General features: G+C 36.6%; 1 protein-coding gene across 2 annotated transcripts in view; it reads right to left on the bottom strand.

Moving 5' to 3' along the window:
• Positions 1 to 4310: 4310 nt before the first annotated feature.
• Positions 4311 to 26692, bottom strand: part of LOC145675655 (uncharacterized) — a 56685-nt gene continuing 34303 nt past the window's right edge. For both annotated transcript variants that reach the window (XM_081746222.1, XM_081746223.1), the window contains 2 exons: positions 23832 to 24282; positions 4311 to 7816 (listed from right to left, as the gene is read on the bottom strand). In XM_081746222.1, coding sequence (XP_081602348.1) covers positions 6894 to 7816; positions 23832 to 24282 — 1374 coding nt within the window. In that variant the 3' untranslated portion in view covers positions 4311 to 6893. The remainder of the gene's footprint in view (positions 7817 to 23831; positions 24283 to 26692) is intronic.

Consider the following 26692-nt stretch of genomic DNA (forward strand, 5'->3'; position numbering starts at 1 on the left):
CGTTTCACATTTTATTATTACTTCTTCTTTATCATTTGCGATACTTTAGAACAAAATTACACTCAAAGCTAAACGAGAAGATACTTTTGCTTGTTCATTCAGAAGTGAAAGGAGATAAAGACATGCAACTTACCGCAATCATAGATAATGTTATTCTACAATAGAAAATGTAAACCTGGACTATTTTCAGTGTTGCCAGAACAATATTTCCTCTCAAATCTAAGTTCAGGGAGCAACTAAAAGAACGAAACTCAACTGCATTTGATTACGTATCATGTTGTTTTGGTATCCTGTGAACTACTTTTTAAATAACAGTTGTATTTAGTTTGTAATAAAAAATAGTTTTAACATACAGTTATTAAAAGTAAATAATAATGTTATTTAAAAACTAGTTCACAGGGTACCAAAACAACATAATACGTAATCAAATGCAGTTGAGTTTGTTGCTCTAGTCTCTGCCTTGTCTTAGATCTTGGGGGAATTGTTATTCTGGCAACACTGTAATTTCTATGGATAGTAACACTAAAAATTCTTTAGGTTCATATTTTCTGTTATAGAACAACATTATCTATGATTATGGTAAGTTGGATTTCATTATCTTCTTTCACTTATGAATAAACAAGCAAAAGAAAAATGGTATTTTTGTATTATTTTTAGCATGTCAGTGTCTTAACACAGAAACTAATAACACCTTAAAAATATTAAACTACTAAGAGTAATAATACTGAAAATATGTATCCTTTTCCGTGAATGCAAACGAAAAGCTAGCGGATAAGCAAAGCCCCGAATCAATAACAAAACGCCATGAATTCCATATTTTGTAATTCTCGCAATATTTTCAGAAAGAATTGCTGCTTTTTTTCACTTTATCTTTTTCTACTAGCTTTATTCATGCGTGAATTACAGTATGTGAAACAAGACTTATTTGCCACTTATATTTAAAAATGTCAAACGTAGATCCTTCTCGGAAAGATGAAAAAATTGACTGAGCTCAAGCGTTATGTGTTTATGGTGCAAAGGCTCAGAACCTTCCTCAAGTATTCTCGAATTCTACGTCGTGTAGTAACAATTTTCTGAATGATCTCTACGAAACTCCAAATAACGCTGATATTTCTTTGTGGAAGTTGCGAAATGTTTTCTTCAGAAGTTTTCTACTCAAAATAAAATGTTTCACTCAAATTGTGTTTGAGAAGAGCTTACATTGATCCTCTATATAACAAAAATGTTAGTTAAATCCATGGATGTGTTGGTGAAAAAAATATATATGGATTTCAATTAATGAAACATGTAAAATTTCCAACCCTGTTTCTTTGCTAATGTTGTAACTGGAACTTTGAAAATGTTAAAAGGTCTAATCACATACTTGATTGCATAATATGTTTTCGAAAAACTAAATGCTACGGCACAGTTTTCTTGCAGAATTCCTGACGCTCTGTACCCATTAAGTTTAATACATGAAAGTTTTCTTACAGATGGACTCCCACACATAAATATCACGGGAAAAGCACTTAAAATTCTATTCCAAAATTATGCCTATCATTTGTCTGCCATATAAAATACATGAAATTGCAGAAGAAGTGCGTTCACATTCCTACAACGTTGGTTCTTTTGTGTCAAATGTAAAAAAAAAAAAAAAACTATTTCTGAATGCTTTCCCTCGAACTAGACCCTATGAACTTCCGCTCCCACCCCAGTTCGTCTTAACGAGTCATATGCATTAGAGTTGCTGGCTATTATGCTCAGTCAAAAGAATTATTGATACCTTTTATGAACGTAGTGCGCCTTCAGTTAAAATTGTTCGCGTTTACTGACAAAAGAATTCCTTGAAAACGGACACAGCTCTCTTTGATCTACATATTATCAACCCTGGGGAAAAGACCAACACTTTGCCTACCTATCTTAAGGTCTCCAACGATACTATCAATGAGCTGAGTGTTGTAACTGGCGATAAGTGTGCGCACATTCGGCAGAAATGTGTGATCTTGTTGTAAGTGGTAACCCAGATTTGACACAACTGAAGAAAATTGCTCATGTTAGAGCAATTATTGGTAGTATTGATGTTGAAATAATTCCTTCGGAAGTTGCTTGTTTTCGCTATTAAGGCTTAAGGGCGAATTATTAATAAAGTTTGAAAATAGATCAGTACAGTAACTTGCTTTGGGTTAGTAGATTGAAAACAAAAAGGAAAGACTGTTCGTGTTGTTTGAACATAGTTGAACGTCACTTGTTCTTCGTGAGATGTAATCTTATTTGTAGCTACACAATTAGTGGTGTGTAACTTGAGCGTATACAAATAAAATTATATTCGAAAAGCTAAGAAAAAGTATATTTCATTTATTAAGTCTTTATTCAGTATAAATGTAGAAAGGTCGTTTTCACATTCTCTCTGACAGAGAACAGACTTTCACTTGAAAATTTCAAAAACTTCACTAATTCACAAAAGAAAAAGGTAAATTGACTACCTTGAAGTGAAAATAAAAAAACTAATACGAGGCATGTCCGGAAAGTAAGTACCGTTTTGAAACAAACAAAAAAAAAAAAAAAAAAGACTAAAACAGGATTGTTCAAGACAAATTCATTTTTACATGAAAGATCACACCTTAAACTATTTTTTGACATAGTGTCCACCAATGTTCAAACTCCTCTCAAAGCGGGTGACCAACTTCTCGAATCCTTCCTCAAAGAAATATCCAGTGAAGACAACTATAGTCCCATTTCGTGGTTTGACGTGGACATTTATCCGATCTTCATATAGTGCAAAATTTAATATATCTTATTTCATAGTACCTGAATTATGAAAGAATGCAGAGAAAACTAAATACATGGAAGTGCGTCGGGACCGTAATACAGCAAATTATGGATGCGTTAATACTTTTGATAAAGTGGATAGTTTCAAATATCTAGGATCAGAGGAAAATCATATTCACGGAGAAATTAAATGTCGACTAAAAGCAGGGAATTCGTGTTACTATTCGGTTCAAAATCTCTTGTCGTCGCGAATTCTGTCGAGGAATTTGAAGCTTAAAATATACAAAACGATAATCATGCCTGTTGTTCTGTATGGCTGCGAAACATGGTCACTTACTCTGAGGGAAGAACATAGACTGAAAGTATTTGAGAACAAGATCCTGAGACGAATATTCCGACGTAAGAGGAACGGGAATGGGGAATGGCGGAAACTTCATAACGAGGAACTACATAATTTATATGGTTTACCCAACATTGTTAGGGTCGTCAAGTCTAGGAGGCTTAGGTGGGCAGGTCATGTAGCTAGAATGGAAGAAAGTAGAAACGCTTTCAAAGTCTTGACTGGAAGACCAATCGGAAAACGACCATTCGCAAGACCTAGGCGCAGATGGGAGGACAATATTAAGATGGATCTCGCAGAGATTGGAATACAAAGTAGATACTGGATGCAGTTAGCTAAGGACAGAAGTCAGTGGAGAGCTTTTGTGAACGCGGCATTGAACCTCCGGGTTCCATAGAGTTAGTTAGTTAATTAGTACCTGAATTATTTACTTAGTTGTAATATCGATTGTATTCTAGTTTTAAAATGTTTTAATACCTCTTTATTTACGTTTATAAATCTCTTTTTCGTCTTTTAATTTGCCATTAATTCCAGGCTTTGCTGAACCTTATATACATATATATATATATTTACGTAATCAAATATATTGCACAATCTATTGCGAGAGACTATTCCAAAATACTTGCACAATAAGTTAAATTGTATTTTTGGTTAGAAATATCACATGTATTTTTACGCCATTTGACATGCGTATGAAGGAAAAAAGAATTTGAAACTATCTTCTCACAAAACAAAATTATAAGGGCAGTCATTATATTATAATTTTAATTAAATATCGGAACAAGGCAAACAAATGTACGTAACACAAAGAGATTTAACATTAAATCTACGAAATATATATATATATACTTTTGCTCAAAACTTTCCGAACACTGGATTTTTTAAGCATCTACTGTGATTCTATTATTTTGGCACGAGAATTTTACCGCCCAGCATGAGAGGTACTCCTGCCTATGACATCGAATTTGACGACAGTTGAATCGACGTCTGAGAGGTACTACAGATGATGTGTCAAATTATAATTCTTAAAACTGAAGCCAGAAATCGATATTTCATATAGATATTACACAGAATAAACAAAAGTGTGAAAGGTCAGGCAAGATATTTGTTTTGTTTGGAAAGTGTAGACATAAAGGATCAATGTAGTGACAAAAATTTTGAAGTAGCTTTTCAAATTCTGCAGTTCTTTATAGCTTGTTGATATGCTAACGTTTAAAACGCCGGGAAGTCTTACGACGGTTTCGTTTGCTCAGTTGTTGCTCGTTGAAATAGTAACGATGAGCATTACATATACGATTCCATTGAGTGACAATTGAGCAGAGAAAGATGTATATTGACCGTCTAAACATTTTTCAAAGAATGGCGATTACAGCTTTTCTTTAAAGCCAACATATCTATAACGAATAGAGAACTGCAAAATTCGGAAAACTGATTTTTCTTTGAAGTTTCTGTCAGTGCAATTCCTCACTGTATCTTCATCGTTTAACAAAACTAATTTGTTGCCTCGCCTTGCACAGTTTTGTTTATTCTATGTAATATCTATATGAAATATCGTTTTCTGGCTTATTTTAAGAATTATAATTCGATATATCATCTGCACTACCTCTCAAACCTCGATTCAACTGTCGTCAAATTCTATGCCTTAGGCAGAAGTACATCTGATGCAGGGCGGTAAAGTTCTCGTGCAAAAATAATACGAACACAGTAGATCCTTACAAAAATCCGGGGTGCTCGAAAACTTTTGAGCGGTAGTGTATATATAACTAATGTTTTCGTAATATTGACCCAGGAAGCCAAAACAAACCTGTTCTTACGAAATCAGTTGTTCCTTTGTTCACACTTCTTAAACCACGCCCATCTAACAGATATCAGTTGTGATTTACAGACTTTCTCAAAGAATCATGAAGCAAATAAAATATTTCCCAAATATTACACCCATTATTTTTCCGTATGGTAAGTTACATTTCACTGTAAGATATCTATACTAGAGATATAAACGTTGAAAAACATGTGCATACTTATGTTCACGGTTCATCTCATATATCAAGCAATATTAACGAACTATATAAATAAATATTAGGTCTTAAAAATGTATACACACCAGCAACTTAACGATTTTATAACATTTACCAATCTCAAGAGGTTAGATTTCCCTATTTTATGTTGTATTTATTATTTGTTTGGAATCTACCATCTGGGTACCCTTTGCATTACATTTCATTAACCAAAATCAGCTTATAGACTAATGAAAAAGGAAGACGTCCAGCTATAACAAAAGGAAAATAGAGACTGCTTAAGATTCCAATATTCTTCTTAAATTTTAAAGAATCTCCCGTAAGTTACTTCCTAAAATAACTGTTATATTTATACCTGCCGCTGACACACACAAAAAAAAAAAAAAAAAAAAAGTTTGCGCAATAATTTCGAGTATACTGACAACTGCTGGCTTTTTGAATTGAGTGCTTTAAGTCTGGTTGGTCTGTCTCAAAAGAAGTAAGACAATTAACTCCATACTGAGCCCTTGAGCAATCATAGCCATCTTACAGATAAACTAGTGGCAATTAGAATTACTTTTTGCTCAAAATGGGGTGACTTAAACTATCAACAATGTCACCACGCTTTGATCAAATCAACAATATGATGGAGTACCTTGAATATAGCTAATGAAATCTATATCAGTTTGGCACATGATATATATACAACCCACTCGAAACCATTACTTATAAAGCTTATTTAAGGATATGAACAAAAGAAAAGTTGCATCCCTTATATATATATAGCTTAAGTGCAGGGCATTTCAGAATTCCTATTGAAATCTTTGGGTATTGATACTGGACAAACAAAAAAATAATCCTACATGTTTATGTTAATTAATCGGTTTCCTTTTTGAGCAGCGGTTGTCACAATGAAAATAAGCATTGATACTATATACAACACAAAGACCAACAGCTATAGCGGACACTGTGTAGAGCTATTGAGAATAATTTCACTCTGAGCAACCAATAGTATTCAATTGGAAAGGTAGAAAATGCTATTCAATTGGTATATCTTTACTAACCAGATTATTCCAGATTTCCATTTCCTTTTGTAGCAACTATTGATTTTGAAGGAACATTACTGCTGCTGAAGAAAGAACAAATCTTGTATTTCTGTTACTGTCACATGTCGCTAGGTCAACACAGTATATGGCTCATTTTGGCAATCCTTACACTTCTCTAAGGTACTTTTTTTTCTTAGCACGCTTTCCGCTTAAAGCATGGATATATCTGCAACGCATTGTTTCCACGGCACGGTGAAGTTGGCACTTACAATACAACAGCAAAACGCCACACCACGCACAAATCACTGTAACAGACTTGTTTGCGTGTGGCAACTAAACATTTCAAATACCCGCCAAATAGCAATGACCTCATTTGATCGGCTGGGTGACAACTAACGTCACCTACACGACAAAGCCAATAAGACGTCTATTAGATTAAAACATTCACGTGAATGCTATTAGAAAATATTTTAAAGGCCAACCAAGTGCACTGGCGGGAAGTGTGCCAAGATAAAACAAACGTACTCTAGTGTCAGGATGGAATGAATCAGCATTCTAATGCATTAAAACGGAAGCGTGGCTGACTCACTAGTCATTTTTTCTTCATCGGCAGACATATGATTAGATTAAATATGACTTTGTTTTACAGTGTCTTCACTGCTTCTACTAAAAGTCATTTGTGCTTATGCTCAAGTCAAAACCAGCCCCAAGTCAAGTCCTGCCATAGGAATTTTGCTACGCCCTGCACCACGGCTAAGATCTTTGTTATTTATACTCGAGTCTTCGGAATAACTCAGAAGATTTGATAGACGCTTTACAGGGAACAGATTCATTATTATTTGTGCAAATATTGTTGTCCCTGTTGTGAGCTGATGAATGTACAACATTTCTTTGCATTTCAGCAAGTGCGTTTTCCATAGCGATAGGCTGATGTTGAGAAATATTCGGCCTTGGGTATAAAATTCTTTGCTTACTGCAATCCTCCTGGTGATACATATTAAGACACAACACTTCTCCGGTTGTCAGGGTTTGGCAACTAACATCCATCGATTTTGTATTATTTCTAATTTCATTGCTATTCCTCTCCTCTTGATTGTCATTCAGTTTTGAGCTGCTTCCCTCTAATTCTATACGCACGCCAATACTTTTGCTAAGACTAGTAACGAACTTAAAAGCAAAGCTACGAGCCTCTCGTTTGTTCTTTGTAAATCCATTTTCTGACAAGAACTTATGCGTGTATTCATATAAATCTCTACATCCAAACGACAATGACTTGCTCATAAAGGGAGCTTCACTAGAACTCAAGGTGGCAGACATCGGTGATGATGATGACGATCGATCTGCTTCTACAGATGATGAAGACTTTTCATTAGGAACAACCGGTACACTTTGTGTAACTCTTTTACAGCTATCACTGCTGAATTCATTTGATTTGCGTTCAGATCTTCTGTCACTTGCACTACTAGAGCTGACTGTAAAGGCACTCATTTCAACGTTACCTCCGTTAGCAACTTGTCTATTTGTTTCAATTTTACTGTTCACATTCATTGCATGACGGAAATTCGAACTTAAATAGGCTGGAACTTCGGAAGAAGCTGTACTGCTCATGGATATTTCAGCATCCTCAGTGCTCCCCATTTCATCCTTACCCAAAGGCCTCTGGGGAAGACGTACTGCTGCAGTTGCACCTGTTATAGGAAAAAAAAAAAGTAAATGCACGTAAAACTGATAATATTCAGAAGCATGTCATTAAGGCAGGAATATTTATGTATTGAAAATAATATAAACTAACTACACGTTGTCCAAATCATGTAAAAATGAAATGAAATATTTAAGTTTTACGTCCCATGATTATGTCGGCTAGACTAAAGGAGACGGTGATTATGATGATTACTGTTTGTAGCCACTGCTTGTATATTTTGCTCGATCGTTAACGAAGAAACAAGTTATCACTCTTCTAATAACTCCTTTCACCGCTAACAAGACATACGCAAAAATTCAAACAGTAACTTTGAAGAACAATATGGAAACATCTTCGGCATCATTTCGGGCTGAAATATACTACAATGACATAAAATGTGAATTACCATGTGCAGGTCGTATGAAATTACACGAGACAACGATTTCTGGTCAGAAAAAATGAAATGAAATGAAATCTTTAAGTTTTACGTCCCACGGTTATGCCGGTTAGGCTAAAGGAGACGGTGATTATGAGAGATGAGTGAAACGGTGGAATGAAGAAAGTGGGAGGAAACGGGAGAACCCCGAGAAAACCCACGAGCACGGTGTCTGTCCACCACAAAGTTCACTTGGCGGGGGCTGGGATCGAACCCGGGACCCCAAGCACCAGAGGTGAACGCTCTACCACTGAGCCACCGCGCCCCCCCAATTTCTGGTCAGAGTAACACACAATACATTCATAAAAGGAATGCTCTATTTTCTAATTACATACTTACAGTCTTAGATGAACAGGTAACAAAATAAGTATTGTATATCATGTACGATTGACAATTATTTGAAGATACTTAAAAATTATTCTGTTCTTTTTCACCAACTACATAGCTGTTCTTTTTGTTGTGGCTTTGGCGCCCACAATGAGATTGCATCACCCAACCCTCTCTCTCTTAGCTACTCGCTCTCACGTTAGTCCATCCTACCATGATGACGTAACTACTGGTAGGACCTGAACTGGCTGCCGATTGCTAGCGACAGCCAAGATCGTCGGACGTTGTCCTCTGCATTACCGCTGATAGACGTGTTACAAGAATACACAACAAACAATTTCGCTATTCACTAAGAAATAGCAGTCTTTAAAATAAAATGATTAAACTTGCTGACACTGGGCTCACAAAACTAATGCACAAAAGGATTATCACATCATGACGAGAAAGGAATGAAATGGTGGAATGAAGAGTGAGAGGAAACGGGAGAACCCCAAGAAAACCTACGCACACGGTGTTTTTCCGCCACAAAGCTCACTTGGTGCGAGAAGGGATCGAACCAAGGACCCCATGCACCAGAAGTGAACGCTCTACAACTGAGTCACCGCGGCCCTTGTCCAAATCATGTGTATTTATAGTTTGAAGCGCCGAAAAGAAGACAACATATAGATTAACACAATGTCAAGAAAATACAGAAGCCAGAGCCGTCTAATTAAACGGAAAATCCAAAACATTCGTCAGCAATTTATAAGATTCTTTTACTTAAATAAAGGAAAGAAGTAGCGAAATTCACAAAGAGAGGGAATATCTTTGTCACAAATCACCTTCCTCACCCTATGTAGTCACCTACAGTCCACCGTTATGTACTTTAGTAAGAATTAGTGCTCGGAAAATGGAAGCGATTCTGGTTCGATCTCCCGTTTGATTGATATTGCATTTTTACCCGTATGAAATATGACGAACTGATAGGACCGTTTGATACCTTAGACTAGTTTGAACCGTTTGGCTCGTTTAGACCGTTTCCTCGGACAACATGGGTTGTACCACAGACCGTTGCTGTGATTGGACAATCCTAAGTCCATATACCTAGTAGTCAACGCACCGGCATGGAATACCGCAGGTTCCAGGTTCGAGTCCCGTCCAGTCAGTTGCTTTTCCACTCTTTGTGTGTTATAAATATTTCGTTATAAGTATAATACATGGTGTGATTCCTAATGGAAAAGTCCAGAAAGGGTAGTTTACTTTAGAAGCTGGTTTTCTTCAAATCAAGTTTTCCGAAAATATAATTTCGTTCGTCTTGCATAATTAGCGGTGAACACAGAAATCAGTTTCGGTTTTGTCTATTCCTAGCAATAACGGAAGAGCACAATATGATTTAATTAAAGGAACTGGAGAGAGAGAGAGAGAGAGAGAGAGAGAGAGCTTAGTGTGGTAACCTGTACTTTTTACTGACATAAAGGTAGTATTGCCAATAAATATACAAAATATGAACAGAAAATAAAAACAAAGATACCCAAGGCGAAAGAAAACACTACTACTTCTTCCTAGGCTTATAAAAGAAACTCTAACCAAATGTTTCGTGTGTATCAGCGTACGCGGTGGAAACCTAAATATTACGAAACGGCAGTGGAAAGTAAAGACAAAATATGTCTACAAAATATATGTATGCAGCAGTGAGGCTGCTGTGTTTGGTTGCGCAGTTGATGAACCTCCTTTTTTTTTTTTTACCTGAAAGAATGTTTTTGATCCCTTAAAGTAGTGTTTAAAAGTAAAAATAAAAGTTTGCTTAGCGCAAAATAATATTTTTTAACGATATCATCTATGTGCTAAGATGATTCTATAAAAAAAAAAAAAAAAAAAAAAAAAAAAAAAAAAAAAGTTTCAAAAGCTTCATAGTTGTAACTTACGATCAATGACATAATTTGCAACAAAACTTAAAACTGTATGTTTCCGTGCATGTAAAATACCAAATAATAATAATAATAATAATAATAATAATAATAATTACGAAAATATCATAAGCACCCTTTTAATTTTTTAAACATATCATGTATGTGCTAAGTTAATTCTGTATAAAAAAAAGTTTCAAAATTTCAATAGTTGTAACTTGCGAGCAATGACACAATTTGTAACAAAACTTAAAACTGTATATTTCCATACAAGTAAAATACCAAAAAAATAATAATTACAAAAATACCAAAAGCACTCTTTTTATTTTTTAACCATATCATGTATGTGCTATGATTCTATTTAAAAAGTTGTAACTTACGAGTTGTACTTGTTCGATGGGATAACTTCTCAATTAATACTGAAACCAGAAGTGTCTATGGCATCATAACTTCTCAATTAATACTCAAACTGAAAGTTTGTATGGCATGATAACTTCTCAATTAATACTGAAACCAGAAGTGTTTATGGCATAACTTCTCAATTAATACTGAAACCAGAAGTGTCTATGGCATCATAACTTCTCAATTAATACTGAAACCTGAAGTGTCTATGGCATGATAACTTCTCAATTAATACTGAAACCTGAAGTGTCTATGGCATGATAACTTCTCAATTAATACTGAAACCTGAAGTGTCTATGGCATGATAACTTCTCAATTAATACTGAAACCTGAAGTGTCTATGGCATGATAACTTCTCAATTAATACTGAAACCAGAAGTGTCTATGGCATGATAACTTCTCAATTAATACTGAAACCTGAAGTGTCTATGGCATGATAACTTCTCAATTAATACTGAAACCAGAAGTGTCTATGGCATGATAACTTCTCAAGTAATACTGAAACCTGAAGTGTCTATGGCATGATAACTTCTCAATTAATACTGAAACCAGAAGTGTCTATGGCATGATAACTTCTCAATTAATACTGAAACCAGAAGTGTCTATGGCATGATAACTTCTCAATTAATACTGAAACCAGAAGTGTCTATGGCATGATAACTTCTCAATTAATACTGAAACCAGAAGTGTCTATGGCATGATAACTTCTCAATTAATACTGAAACCAGAAGTGTCTATGGCATGATAACTTCTCAATTAATACTGAAACCAGAAGTGTCTATGGCATGATAACTTCTCAAGTAATACTGAAACCTGAAGTGTCTATGGCATGATAACTTCTCAAGTAATACTGAAACCTGAAGTGTCTATGGCATGATAACTTGTAAATTAATACTGAAACCTGAAGTGTCTATGGCATGATAACTTCTCAATTAATACTGAAACCAGAAGTGTCTATGGCATGATAACTTCTCAAGTAATACTGAAACCTGAAGTGTCTATGGCATGATAACTTCTCAATTAATACTGAAACCAGAAGTGTCTATGGCATGATAACTTCTCAATTAATACTGAAACCAGAAGTGTCTATGGCATGATAACTTCTCAAGTAATACTGAAACCTGAAGTGTCTATGGCATGATAACTTGTAAATTAATACTGAAACCAGAAGTGTCTATGGCATGATAACTTCTCAATTAATACTGAAACCAGAAGTGTCTATGGCATGATAACTTCTCAATTAATACTGAAACCGGAAGTTTGTATGGCATGTTAACTTGTAAATTAATATTCAAACCAAACGTTCTAGTGGATTTTTATCATTTCGAGTTATTGGAGTTGGAGATGAAAGCTTTCTTGGAACGCTTAATCGCCTGCAGAAAATGGCTTCTCATTATCAATTACCTTTTGTACTCTATACGGATCAACGCTAAAATCGCAAGTGGTTAATTTTTGCTATCTGAGGTTTGGGTAACGGTTTAAGAGAACATGGTACCAATCCTTAGAACGCTAAGTCAACTCTTTAAAAAGACTTCTCGTTATCTATTTTAGTTTCTGCTCTATGTGGAGTGGATCAATATTGAAACCGGAAGTTGTAGTGGATTTACATCACTTCCGGTTTCAGTAGAGAGTTAGGGACGGCGCTGAAAGATATTCTTGAGACGTTTAGTCGATTGCAGAAAACGGTCCTTGCTATCTACTCCAACTGTTGCTCTATAGTGATCAACGTAAAAAAAATTCGAAATGATTGGTTTTTTACTCCTCCCAGTTTAAATATTGCCTTCATCAAAAAACAAGATTCCTTAGTTTTCACCCTCTACATTCTGATTAAATGTGATGATCCATCAAGTAATACATGAGGCTTTTTGTCCCCCGGACGGACGCATACACAGACAGAATAAATGCAGTATGCAGGGCTCATAGTAGTCTGGTTTCTTGTAAATAGTTGAAAAGTGACCAAAAGCACACGAAAAAGTGACCAAAATCTCATCAGAAAGTAACTTTAAACCTTGATGCCAAACTTGGGCATAAATTGAATTTTACTTTTTTTTATTAACCAAAATAGGATCATAGCTGAAATTTGTAATATTTTAACATGTTAAGATTAAAAATTATTTTACTTAAGTTTGTGAGCTAATAAAAAAAAAATTGGATTACTTGTGTTTAGAGGTTCATTATTAATTACATACTTTGCACGGTTTTCTATTTCAACTTTAATCTGGATGGGGTAAGGCCAAATTTCTATATTTTCATTATGTCTAATAATACAAAATTAAAAAGTAATGTAATTAATACATAGCATCTAGATTACCATTAAAAATTTTGTCTTGATACCATATGATTGGTAACATAGGTATGGCTTCTACTAACATTTCGCATACAGTGAAAAGTAAGCAGGTAATATATGTCATTCTCTTTTAACACAATAAGATCAAAGCAAATAATGTGGATAACGTTTATACCCTTACTATGAACTTTTAAAATAAATTACAAATGTTAACTAAAAATGCAGTTGCACACAAAATGACATAAAAAGCAGTAACAAGAACGTATGCTAACAGATTTTCATATTTTCACATAAACTTAGTTTTTCTTTATAAATAAGTGAGTTATTAAGGAGGATTTTTTATTATCCATCATTTTCTGCAAGTCATCGGTCTGTTTCTGTTCATCTTGCAAATCTTTCCTTACTTTATTCAACCCCTCCATCATACCTTACGCAAAGTACACTTCAGTCACATCCTTTCTCTTCACAGCTGTTTTCAGACGTTCAGAAGCCAAAAACAAAAGTTCATTTTCTGCTTTTCATTTCATATCCTCTTCTTTTCTTTTCTGTTGCAGGATTGATTCCATGTTCTGAATGCCCATTTTTCCTTTGTCAATTTCTCCATTACCTCTCTCTTTGTTTGTTGTTTTGTTTCATCTTTTCTTCTTTAATTCTTCTTTTTGAGCTTCCTCCTTTCTTAACTTTTCTAAGTATGCTTTGTAGTTACGGTAAGCAGACTTAGCAGATGCAAGAAGTTATAATGCTGACTGTTTCATATGTGGCAGCAAGTACTGAAGCTTTCAGAAGAGTAATGAGTAACAAATTTCTGCCTTTTTCCATTTATTTTTATAATATTTTTCTTAGAAAACTGCCAATGCAAAACATAAATCACACGAAAAAGTCACTTTATCTCCTAAGAAAGTAACTTTTAGTGACAAATTTGAAAAAAAAAAAAAACTAACTTTTAGTTTAAAAAAAAAAAAGTGACTCGCTATGAGTCCTGAGTATGTAAAGGAGTTTCGGGAAACTAAGCTCCTTTAAAATATATACAGGGTGTCTCGAAAATCCCCTGACCTAGAGTAAACCCTGTTATTATCAGAGTTACAATAAAATGTAAGACAATCCAGTCTCCAAATTGATGTTTTCAGTCTAAACTGAAGGATATTTTTTTAAATGGTACGAGCCGTTTGGGCTGTACACTCTATGCGATCAATGTTAAATGAAAATGCAACGTTGCCATTTACTGGGAGGTGGTTAATTTTATAAGAGTATGATGAATGAGGGCATGTTTGAAATGGGAGCTGGCCATGGACACGTTAGCGTAAAAGACAGTAAGTTCATTCACTTGTGTTGTGGGTCCAGTTAAATGGCAACGTTGCATTTTCACTTAACATTGGGTACATAAAGAGTGTAGAGCCCAAACGACTCGTCCGCTTTTAAAAATTCCTTAACTTTAGATTGAAAACATGATATTTGGAAACGGTTTCCCCTCTTATACTTTGTTGCAACTCCGATAATAACAGTTACCCTATGTCAAGGAACTTTTGAGACACCCTCTATATACAAACACATCAGTAACTATAATTTATACTCTTAAGAATGTGAACTTTCATAGAACCGCTTCTAAATGATTATCTGTAGCCATGTGGCAGTTCACTTCCTTCCTTTTAAACTTACTTAAATCAATAAATATGAAATGAAATGAAATGAAATCTTTGAGTTTTACGTCCCACGGTTACGCCGGTTAGGCTAAAGGAGACGGTGATGATGAGTAATGAATGAAATGGTGGAATGAAGAAAGTGGGAGGAAACGAGAGAACCCCGAGAAAACCCACGCACACGGTGTTTGCCCACCACAAAGTTCACTTGGCGGGGGCTGGGATCGAACCCGGGACCCCAAGCACCAGAGGTGAACGCTCTACCACTGAGCCACCGCGGCCCTCAATAAATATGAGAATACAGTAGCATATACTTTCTAAATGCTAAGCACTTGGAAGTAGCGAGAGCACACATGCATTTGGTACTCCATCCGATGCTTTACGAGGCTACCAACTGTTATTGGTAAGAAGGATACAGAAAATTAGTTGGATGGTATGGAAAATTAATGAACAAGTGTTAGGAAGAGTACGAGAGAAAAGAACTTGAGAGAAAAATGGTTGTATAGAATGGAAAATCAATCACGAAGAGTTAGGAATAGTAGGAAGGAAAGACCTACGAGGAAGGATCAACCATAAATGTGCCTTGTGTTGAAACAAAATTTATATATTGTAAGAAACCGAGACATTGCCACAACCTATTTTTCTACATAGTCTCTGCCTTTACGTTTTGGACACGTTTTCCCCAACGTTTTAGTAGGTTTTTGATGCCGTTCTCGTGCAATGAAGCTGGGCGGGTAGCCAACCAGTTGCGCACGAAGTTTTTCACTTGATCCTTGATCACAAATCGCTCGCCCCCAAGTGCTTTTTGAGGGGTCCAAACAGGTGAAAATCGCATGGAGATACGTCTGGGCTGTAGATGGATGCTGAAGCGTTTCCCAGTACATTGCCACCAGTTTCTGCTGCGTAATACCTCTGTGTGAGGGTCTGCGTAACACCAGCTGTGATTTTGCGGAAGCCCAACTGCTTTGTGATGATTGATTGGACATTTCTATAGCTCACAGTAAGTTCTGCTGCAATTTGACGCAAAGTGACGCGTCGATCCCGTTCGATAAACTCACGAACACGTGCCATGTTGTTAGTCAGATTGTTGTGAGGACGACGGGGGTGAACTTCATTTGCAACACGTTCATAGCTTTCCTTGAATTCATTACACCACACCTTTACTCCTGCCCACGAAAGGGTATCATTCCCGGACTGGGCCTGCAATCTGCGGTAAATTTCGGCCGGTTTGACGTTTTCCTGGGTGAGGTACTTGATAATTATGTGTTGCGTTACAGACACTGGTACACTCTTCTCATCGTGAGGGCTACTAAATGAAGCATGCGACAATCCGGTTGTTCTATTTTCTGACTCTCCGCAGCTCAACCTACAGACCGCACCTGCTCAATCACACCCACCTACCCGTTCCGACGCTTAGCCAATCAACGCTCGTTCTTATTTGATCCACCTATGTACATTATATTAGAGATAAATAACCTTAGAAATCCCAAGTTATTTCAGTAACATGTCATCTTGACGAACAGGGGGTCCCTGAACCAAGTTAGTAATATTTTTTTTATAATTACAGGAGTCACTGTACATTTTGTTAGCCTATTAGTATATATGTATTCTCGTACGTAGAAGATTAATTTGGTGTTCTCTATAGGAAGCCACAGTATTCTTTGCTAACTACTATGACTCATAGAAACAAGACTTAGCTGCCAAGAGTACAAACTTGTTGCCTGGTTGTCCAGTGTACATCATTTAAATCAGAGACATGGGAGATACATTTATCTTTGATATTCTGATCAGATAATAGTGTGCTAGTTAAATCACGTTTCTTATTGTATTCACATAAAAAGGTTCCAGATAATCTCAAGGAAACAGGTTGCTCCTCGGACCCCACTACCCTATTTTCTAAGCTATTTATGAACTGTTTTTTTTTTATATATATATATATATATATATTATTATATCACATTATCTACGTAATCACAACTAACAAATAAAAAAAGAATAACTGTCTAATGGCATTTCGTTGGACTTTTTAAAAATCAAAAACCCTCCACGAGCACCGGCTTTTTACCACTCGTACAAATTTTTAGTTATTACTATCGATTTTCAACGTATCCTTTTCGCTTTCACTCATATATTACTCTCCAAATAAGACTAGCCAATCAACACGAATTTTGTTTACTTTCGTATCGCTTGCAGGCTGAAACTATCTTCCCATGCATCACCATTTATTCCAACTAGTCGAACTGGTAAAACACAAATGTGAGCGATGAATCCGGTAATTTACTGAAAGTAAATAAAATATACAAGTCGAAACGATCTATAGAAAAACCGCTTAGCTTGTAGTGTCAAGAAGAAGAAAATAACATGTATTCTGGAAGGAGTGATGTATTAATATGGTGGAAGAGAAGTGTGGAGAAAGAACAAATGCATACTACGCAGTATTCAAAGCGAATAACTCGTACATCAGACGAAGATGTTAGTTAATAACTATAGCAAATGGAAAGTTCCCTAATTTAGAGAAAGTCTGCCAGCAATGAAAGTAAAAATGAAATCTTTGAGTTTTACGTCCCACGGTTATGTCGTTTCGGCTAACGGAGACGGTGATTATGCCAGCAATGAAAGAATTCTTCTCATAATGATTATACAAATATTTCATTGATTTTAGCCAGAAAGATAAATAATATTTACGTGATTATCCGGGCTGTAGCTACCATCACGGATGCACGTAGAAACAGTAGGGTTTGTGAGTGGCCTATTATACTCTAGTTCAGTGATCGCCAAACCGTATATCGCGAGCTACTACAGGGTATCTACTAAAATTCAAAAATGAAATTTCGTGACTTTTTCGTGACCTTTTCTTTACCAAACTATAAAATTTCCTAATATTCTCAAGAGCGAATTCGGGTGCAAATTAGGCCGAATTTTCAAGCATGCGATAAAATACTTTGCTTGCGATTCAGTAGCGTCTAAAGTCCATCGTAAAGACATTTTTGGTGGTGAATTTTGACATTTGATAGAACAAAATTTTCCAGTCTGTGCTTATATTTGTACAGATAAAAAAAATTCGTGACACAATAGATAAATTTCGTGACTTTTTCTTGACTTTCATGACCGTTTTCTGATTTCGTGACTTTTTCATGACTTTTGTGACCGATAGACACCCTGTACTAGTATCCTGCGGGGACATTTTTGATAGATCGTGTTAACGCTCCGGCTGGCTAACCTTGACTCCTCCACTTAACGGACGCTAACGACAGAGGGCGCTGACAACAACTACTTGTTTCTCCCGCGCAATTGCCATTGTCAGCTTCATCTCACAGCTGCTTATATACACGTTGGTTTTTGCACGTTATGTTTTTCGTATGTATATTAGACATTTGCTAACTTGAATAGATTGATTTCATATTTACTAGAAATGTAACTTCATAGGCAATAAACAAATGTACGATTAAAAAAAAAAAAAAAAAAAAAAAAAAAAAAAGTTGATAGTTTTTTTGGTTGGTAGCTCACAGTAGGATTTAAAACGGTACGGTAGCTCAGAAACTTCGTAAGTTTGGGGACTACTGCTCCAGTTGGTGTACAGAAAATCATTGAATATTGTCACTGCTGATTGTAAAATAGTTCTTGCCCCCACTAAAAATCTTCTGGATTTCCTTCTAAAATTTGAAATGTGGCGCCTCTTCTCATCGTAACACTTGAAATTGGTTTTATTATCTTGATTTTCCGCCAAATTCGCAACTGACAATCGAACTCGTGAACCTGCTTTCACATCTCTTTCGTAATGACCCATCAAAAGCATTAACTACGAGAGCCATCCGGAAAGTGGTACCCGTTTACCGCCGCATGAAACGCTCACGACTCGGGGAGCCGCTGGGCAAGATCAGACCGCGTCAGTGGCTTGTCTGCCTGCTCTGTGCGAGATTGCGTGACGCTAGCAGTGTCTGTGTTGTGTCTGTGCTCGTTTATAATGATTAAACGAATTGAGAACCCCGCCAGTTGTGAAGTGAGGGCCGTGATTAAATTTCTTGATGCACGAAACGTTCGACCTTGTGAAATTCATCGCCAATTAGAGGTATATGGAGACAATGTGATGGACGAGTCGTCTGTTCGGCGCTGGTGTCGCAACTTCAACCTGGAGAGGGGGAGTACACACGACGAGGAGCGTTCAGGGAGACCATCTGTCATTACAGACGAACTGCTGAGGTCAGTAGACGAATGCGTGAGGAACGATCGGCGCGTCACAATTGATGAACTCTGGGAACAGTTTCCTAATATGTCTCGAACAATTGTTCATGAAATTGTCAAAGAGCATCTGCATTATTCAAAAATCTGTGCAAGGTGGGTCCCTCGCAAGCTCACAGATGAGCACAAAACCAAGCGTATGGCTGCAGCACTAACGTTTCTGGGACGTTATTCCGATGAAGGAGACTCTCCTGAATCGCATCATTACAGGGGACGAAACATGGGTTTGTTATGCATCACCTGAGAGTAAACGACAGTCCATGGAGTGGCATCACGCTCATTCACCAACCAAACCAAAAAAATTCAAGACAGTTCCGTCCACCAGGAAACTCATGGCAACCATATTCTGGGATCGACGAGGTGTACTGCTCATTGATTTTATGGCCCGTGGAGACACAATTAATGCTAATGCGTATTGTAAAAAATTAAAGAAATTACGACGGACAATACAAAATCGACGACGAGGTCTGTTGTCTACAGGCGTCATTCTCCTTCATGGCAATACCAGGTCCCATGCAGCTGCGAAGACACAACTTCAGCAGCAATTCAAGTGGGAAACCTTCGACCATTTACCGTATAGCCCGGACTTGGCCCCTTCGGACGCTGGAATAAAAAAACTCGTCACACGGTATGACAAATGCCTCAATTTGCTTGGTGATTATGTGGAGAAGTAGTGTAAAGTATGCTCTTTCCAATAAAAATGTGTATATTTGTTAATATGTACTCCTGTGTCTTTATTGCACAAACGGGTACCACTTTCCGGTTGGCCCTCGTATTTAGACTGATATTTTAGTTGTATCTATGAATACGCGTAACTTATAACTTCTTAAAACGACAGAAGCAATATGATTATGGGCTTTAACGGTAAAGAATCCTACCGAAACAAATCCATAATTGTGTCCAGTAACCAAAGTTAAACTTTTAAACGCACATTGACGCAACTGCTGCGTCGGGGTTTTAAATCTCAATAGCTCAGCCCCTAATTAAGCTAGAAAAATGATTTGGTATCAATGTATACCTGAGAGATGAAGTTTTCCGCCAGTATGTATTTTATGTATGAGGGTTTACCACGGCCGAGGGAGGGACGGTGAAGTTCGTTTTTTTATTTTTTCATCAGGTTTTGGGGAGCCATTCCTCCCCCCTTTGTGGTACACCCATAAAAATTGGTACGTGAAGCAATGTAGTATCCTACATAATAATAACCTTTATATGTTTGGCCTACACATTAGCATCATTTTGTCAGCAAAGGGTGACTGCAAGGCTTGCCAGGGCCCCGCAAAGTCAATTTTTCCATATTTTCTTTAATGATTTTTGTATTTCTTCTCCTATGAATACGGCGGGAATTGAACGAATGTTATCTCGTTCGAATCTGTGGTCTATAAGGTTTCCAACAGTGTACGAATCATGACTCTGTGATAATTAGAGGGTAACCTAACAAACAAACTGCTAAAAATGAAACATGTATAATAATAAAAAATTCGTGTACAGCTTTTTTTTTTTTTTTTTTTTTACTTTCTTTGTTTCATATAATGGCGTTCAAAAACAGACGTGCAACGCTCATGGCCAGTTCCACCAGACGATACCGAAATCGACTTTATCTGTTACTTCTCAGTTTAAGTAAATTTCACGCACATTTTCATTTAGTTCTATCACTTTTAAAAAATAATACTAATTAATTAATATTCATAATATAGCTATTTTCTCTTTAAAATTTTAACCAGATGATCTTTAAAACGAAAAAAAAAAAATCGTCAGGCAACCAATTTCCCTACTTTACTAATACACGTCCTTTAAGACCTCTTTCAATAAGATTACTTTTATTCGTACATAAAAAGTCAACGAAAAGATTTTCCACAAATATACACACAATACTGTTAAGAGATTATGTAGACATACTAGTCTTTTTTTTTATCTATTTTTATTACGTTTATTTTAAAGCGGAACAAATTTTCGGACTTCGCTGCAATTCCGCCTTTCCAGCGGTAACTCTCTAGGCAGGATATACGAAGTTCTGATGAAAATGGGGTGAAACTGCTTCGTTCAAGAGCTAGAGTTGTGAGGAAGTTTAAAAATGGAAGTTTTATATTTATAGCTTCAAAATAAATTAAGGTATTAACAGCTGCTGGTATAATGTTGTTGGTATTTGCAGCGAACTCTATACATTATACCTTTTCAAATACCACATGTTACAAGTAATAGACCGTAGCCCCATATAATCTTCTATTTACTGCCACGATATTCATGTATTACACACTTATAACAAAACGATGTATTTACTTTTTTACTGTGTAATGTCTTTAATATGTACGAGGGGCATTCAATAAGTAAAGAGAGAAATTGCTATAGCTCAATAAAGATTTATTTCAATCTTTCAAAACTAAGGCTATTTTTCAATATAATCCCCCTTTACAGTTATGCATTTCTCCCATCTTTCTTGCAGCTTCCTAATTCCCTTGGCGAAGAAATCTTTCGATTTACCCCGAAGCCACCTTTGCACCGCTGCCTTAACTTCCTCATTGTTAGCAAATCTTTTTCCACGTAGGGCGTCTTTGAGTGGTCCAAACAGGTAAAAATCAGATGGGGCGAGGTCTGGGCTGTAGGCAGGATGAGGTAAGACCTCCCAACCCAATTCTTGAAGCTTATCTCGGGTCAGCTGGGCTGTATGAGGGCGGGCGTTATCGTGCTAAAGAATTACTCCTTTTGACAAGAGTCCACGGCGTTTGCTCCTGATAGCTGGTTTAACTTTGTGTTCTAGCATCTCAGAATAGTATAGGCTATGGATAGTTCGCTGATCTTCAAGGAAATCGCAATAGATTGGACCCTGTGAGTCCCAAAAGATGGTCAGCAGCACTTTACCAGCGGAAGGTTGAACCTTGAATTTTTTTGCGAACTGGAGAGCTAGTGTGTTTCCACTCCATACTCTGCCTTTTGGTCTCAGGGTCGTAGTGATGGATCCAGGCCTCGTCGCAAGTCACTATTCTTTCAAAAAAAAAAAAAAAAAGTATCTCCTTCAATCAAACTTCGTTGCGTTAAGGCTTGACAAATGGAAAGCCTTGATTCTTTATGAGCGTCAGTAAGCTGTCTGGGAACCCATCTGGCACACGTTTTTCTGTACTTTAAAATGTTCCTAATGACATTGTGAACAGTTCCAACACTTACTTGAACTTCCTCAGCTATCATTTCAACAGTAATTCTTCTGTTATCACGAATAAGTCCGTCAATCCTCGATTCCAACGAAGAACCAGAAACTTCCACTGGACGTCCACATCGGGGTTCATCACCTACACTTGTTCGGCCACTTTTAAACCGATCAACCCACTTGTACACATTCGCACGGTTCATACAACTGTTACCGTACTGTCTCAACATTCGAGAAAAAATTTCACTTGGTTTTACACCTTCTGCGACTAAAAACCTAATGACTGAGCGCTGTTCTTCTAAGGTGCAATCTTCTAGAGGACTTGCCATGATGAATTGATATTTTTGAAGTTATGTTGACATAAAATTACGAAACAGCAGATTAGAGCATATCCCAAGGTTGCCAGCTAACACCCCTGAAACAAAAAAAAAAATTGATTAGTGTTAAAAATATAGACTTTGTCTCTTTACTTATTGAATGATCCTCGTATATATACGATTTTGTTTCATTCTTTTGTGTATGTTTGTTCCTTTTCTTACTGTTTTTCTTTCTTTTTCTTTTTTTTCATTTTTTTTTTTTTTTTTTTGTAATGTCTGTTCTTTATTAGTTTTAGTGCGTAGCATTACAAGAAAAAATACCTGTAATAGCTCTTGTAAAGGGAGCAATAGCTCTGTAATAGGTAATAATGATAAATAAATAAATATTGTCTGGCATTTTTTGTTCACTTTGAAGTAAAAAAAAAATACGTAACGCAGACTGGTTGTGGATTTGTACTAAATTTCGCATCACTGATTGAAGTTCCCTGGTAGTTAAGTGGTTGGTGTACGTGGCTTTCGCCCGGGTTCGATTTCCCGCGGAAGCTCATGTGAGCCCACATCTCATATAACTTTTCTGCTGAAAGGGATCGAATTGAATCACTGTCTGCATTTCCCAACGCCAATGAAGCAACTGTAGCCAGGAATACCTCTAAAGTCATTATTATTTCTGCATGACAGTGCCAGCCAGAGCTATGTCACGACTGCCACAAAAACAACACTTGTCACTTTCGCTGCGAGAAAATCACCTATCTCACATGAGTCCCGATATGTCATTATGACTTTCACATCTTTGGAATGTTACAGAAAGTTTCTCAAGAATCATCGGTTGATCTCATTTTAGGACGTGTGAAATGCGTTGCAGAGCAATCAGCTCTTTCTCGCTCAAAGCATCCTCAATCTAAAGTATCTTCTACCTAGCATAGCCTTAAATACAGGACGAGATTAATTTTGTGTTTCTGAACCTGCGAATTGTAAAGATTACATGATACCACATGATACACATACAACTAGATGATGCCAATGAAAAACTGTATATCACAAATGTCAGTGCATCGAATCATTTAATAATATATATAGATGATAAGTCTTACATGGGAGACGCGGTGGCTCAGTGGTAAAGCGTTCACCTCTAGTGCGTGGGATCCCTGGTTCGATCCCAGCTTGCACCGCGTGGGTTCTCCCGTTTCTTCCCACATTCTTCATTTCACACATTTCTCACCATCACCGCCACCGGCATAACCGTGAGACGTAAAACTGAAAGATATTTCATTTCATTTTTTATAAGCCATATATACACACTGGTTAGAATCTTCATGGTAAAAATGGAGGTGCAATAAAAACCGAAGACTTACCTTCTTGTTTACAGCTTTCTCCAAATGTTGGAGAGCTAGAAGCCAGGAATCTCCGTGACTCCCATTTTTGTGTAAACCGTGGCTTCAGATAACTAAGTTCATCATCCGTGCTGGAACACTCTGATTGCTGGGTCTTTGAAGTTAATCCTGAGCTTTCAACTGTTTTGTGGACCCTAGAAGTTAACCCTGGGTTTTCAACTGTTTTCTGGGCCTTTGAGGTTGACCCTGGACTTTCAACTGTTTTCTGGGCCTTTGAAGTTAACCCGAGACTTGCAACTGTTTTCTGGGCCTTTGAAGTTAACCCTGAACTTTCAACTGTTTTCTGGGCCTTTGAAGTTAACCCTGGACTATCAACTATTTTCTGGGCCTTTGAAGTTAATCCTGTACTTTCAATCGATGTATTAGAAATGTTATTGTAGTATCGATCCCGAAGCTCCCATGCTCTGTTTTCCTGTAAAAGAGAAATTATTCCTTGTTATATGTGACCAGAAAATATGTTACAGAAATGTGTACGATGACTATTCAATTTGGATTATATTTCCTTCACTCAGCAAGTATTATCTGTTGTCATTGTATTGAAAGTATCTTAACATATGGATTGGAGACATCAACAGTAACAAAGTACGACATAATACACAACGAAAAAAAACACCGTGTGCGTGGGTTTTCTCGGGGTTCTCCCGTTTCCTCCCACTTTCTTCATTCCACCATTTCACTCATCTCTCATCTTCACCGTCTCCTTTAGCCTAACCGGCATAACCGTGGGACGTAAAACTCAAAAATTTCATTTCATTTTACACAACGAAATATAAACATATAAGGCATTCCGGGTAGTGAGGACACGCTCAACAAAAGTTACGTGCAATCCGAACGCTCGGAAATTACACTTGACGTGTTACAGTAGAGGCTCCATAGTCTAGTGGTTAGAGCCTTGGACTCAGGTCCGCAGTCCCAGGTTCGATACCTGGCCGATGCATTGTCGTAATCATATAATAACTACTAGGCCCAGAAAGCTCGTGATACGTCTGTTGGAGGTAAGTCAACGCAATGTGCTAACCACTTGTTCGTCGCTAAGTTGGACGTAGTTTAGACGGTCGCCAATAGATGGCGTTGGAGCGGTGGATTAGGTCTACGTAGGGCTGACACACCAGTGAAATAAAAATAACAAACTGCTCTGTGGCATCAGTTCTTGTCCCCTGTGTGTATAGTTTATAGAAATCGTTCCTGTTTCCCTTAGAAAACAGTCTCAAAAATTAAATGAACGATTATTTTGACCGTTCAAGTTCCATTTTTACGAACTGCACCTGTTAGTTCATACAAGCAACTTGTAAGTATCTCTATACAGGTAAACGTAATCCCTCTCATAACCGGCATCCTTTAAATCAAAGATCAATAATCCTAATCATTATTTATTGAGCCTCTAACAAATAAAGTGAAAATCAGTTCTAAATTACCATTTAATTATATCCTCCTGTATTTATCTACAATTATCATAGTCTCCATTCATCCCCTATCTCCATACATAAATATAATTAACAGTAAAATCTGTGAGCTTGGTCACTTCACCTGCTTATGTTGGCTTCTTTTCTATGGAACCTGCAATTTCCCGTAAGATATGCATTACTCATATTACTCTGTAAGTGGGCCACCTGCCTATATTGGAATATAGCCACGTTAAAGCAACGTTACTCTTATGCTGTGATGCTAAATTCTACTCCGATGTTAGACATAAGTAATGTTCATTTTTAGCCCCTATAAGATCCATAGTACGTTTTCGTACCATAATGCAGTTTTGTCTTTGACTGCTTATTTAGGTCCTAGAACAGGCGGTTTATTATTATTATTATTATTATTATTATTATTATTATTATTATTATTATCTGTACGTACGTCAACCTGTGCCGGGGCCCGAGGTTCGCAAAGGTTTCAAAAAAAGTATTTTTTCCGAAAATTTCCCACATTTTCCGTAATTTCCCGTTTCTGGTGTATGATATGGGCATGCGAGTAGTACCGTTCTATTGTGAAAAAATGAGTTATGAAACATGATCCTACGATAAATAGCAATGAAGCAGTATCTGCTTCCCTGAAAGTTTAAAATTTACCTCAAAAAGGGAGGAATTTATAAGGGTTAGAAACCTTTCAAAAGCATCTTTCACTGTTTCGTATTAAAAGCAAAATTTTCAAGAGCAAGGAGGCAACGGTATTGTCGGCGAGTGTATGAACCACTGAGTTATTAAACAAGTAGAGGCACAATTGATGTCACTTTCTATGTGATTCCAGCTGTTAGCCCGTTGCCAATTGAACAGTCATTTAGTTTTGCCGCTTGTATGGCACTTGCTATTTGTTTCAATATGTAAGCAGTGTTATCAGGTGAAGATCTAACAAAATTTCGACCAGAACTCGCTTGAAACATCAATTATTTAAAAATATTATACAATATTACTAATGGATTAAAAGGGAATCGTATTTTCGGAGCATAAAATAATTCAGTGTCTTTATTGCTTTTTATAAATTCATTAAGGCAGTTATCTCAAAGTGGAGTAAGAAAAACTATTTACATAAACACACGAGTACAAATGATACAAGGACAAAATAAATATTTCAGACTGTACACCTCATTCGATGCACGTTCTTCTATCTGCATATTAAAATAAGCTATTTAGCTTTAATTTCAGTTGCGCTGTTAGTCTTGATAAAACAAAGAAGTAATATTTAATTGTGTTAATATATTGTATGTACGTGAAACATGTTAATCTATACATTACTTTTTAAAATAAAATACGTAGAAATATTTAGCATATGATTCAACTGCCACGAATATTCTAAGCTTAATGTGGAAGACAATATGAGGGATAATCTCC

Source organism: Thermobia domestica, chromosome 18 (genome assembly GCF_964235325.1).
Source record: "Thermobia domestica chromosome 18, izTheDome1.hap1.1, whole genome shotgun sequence".
NCBI lineage: Eukaryota > Metazoa > Arthropoda > Insecta > Zygentoma > Lepismatidae > Thermobia > Thermobia domestica.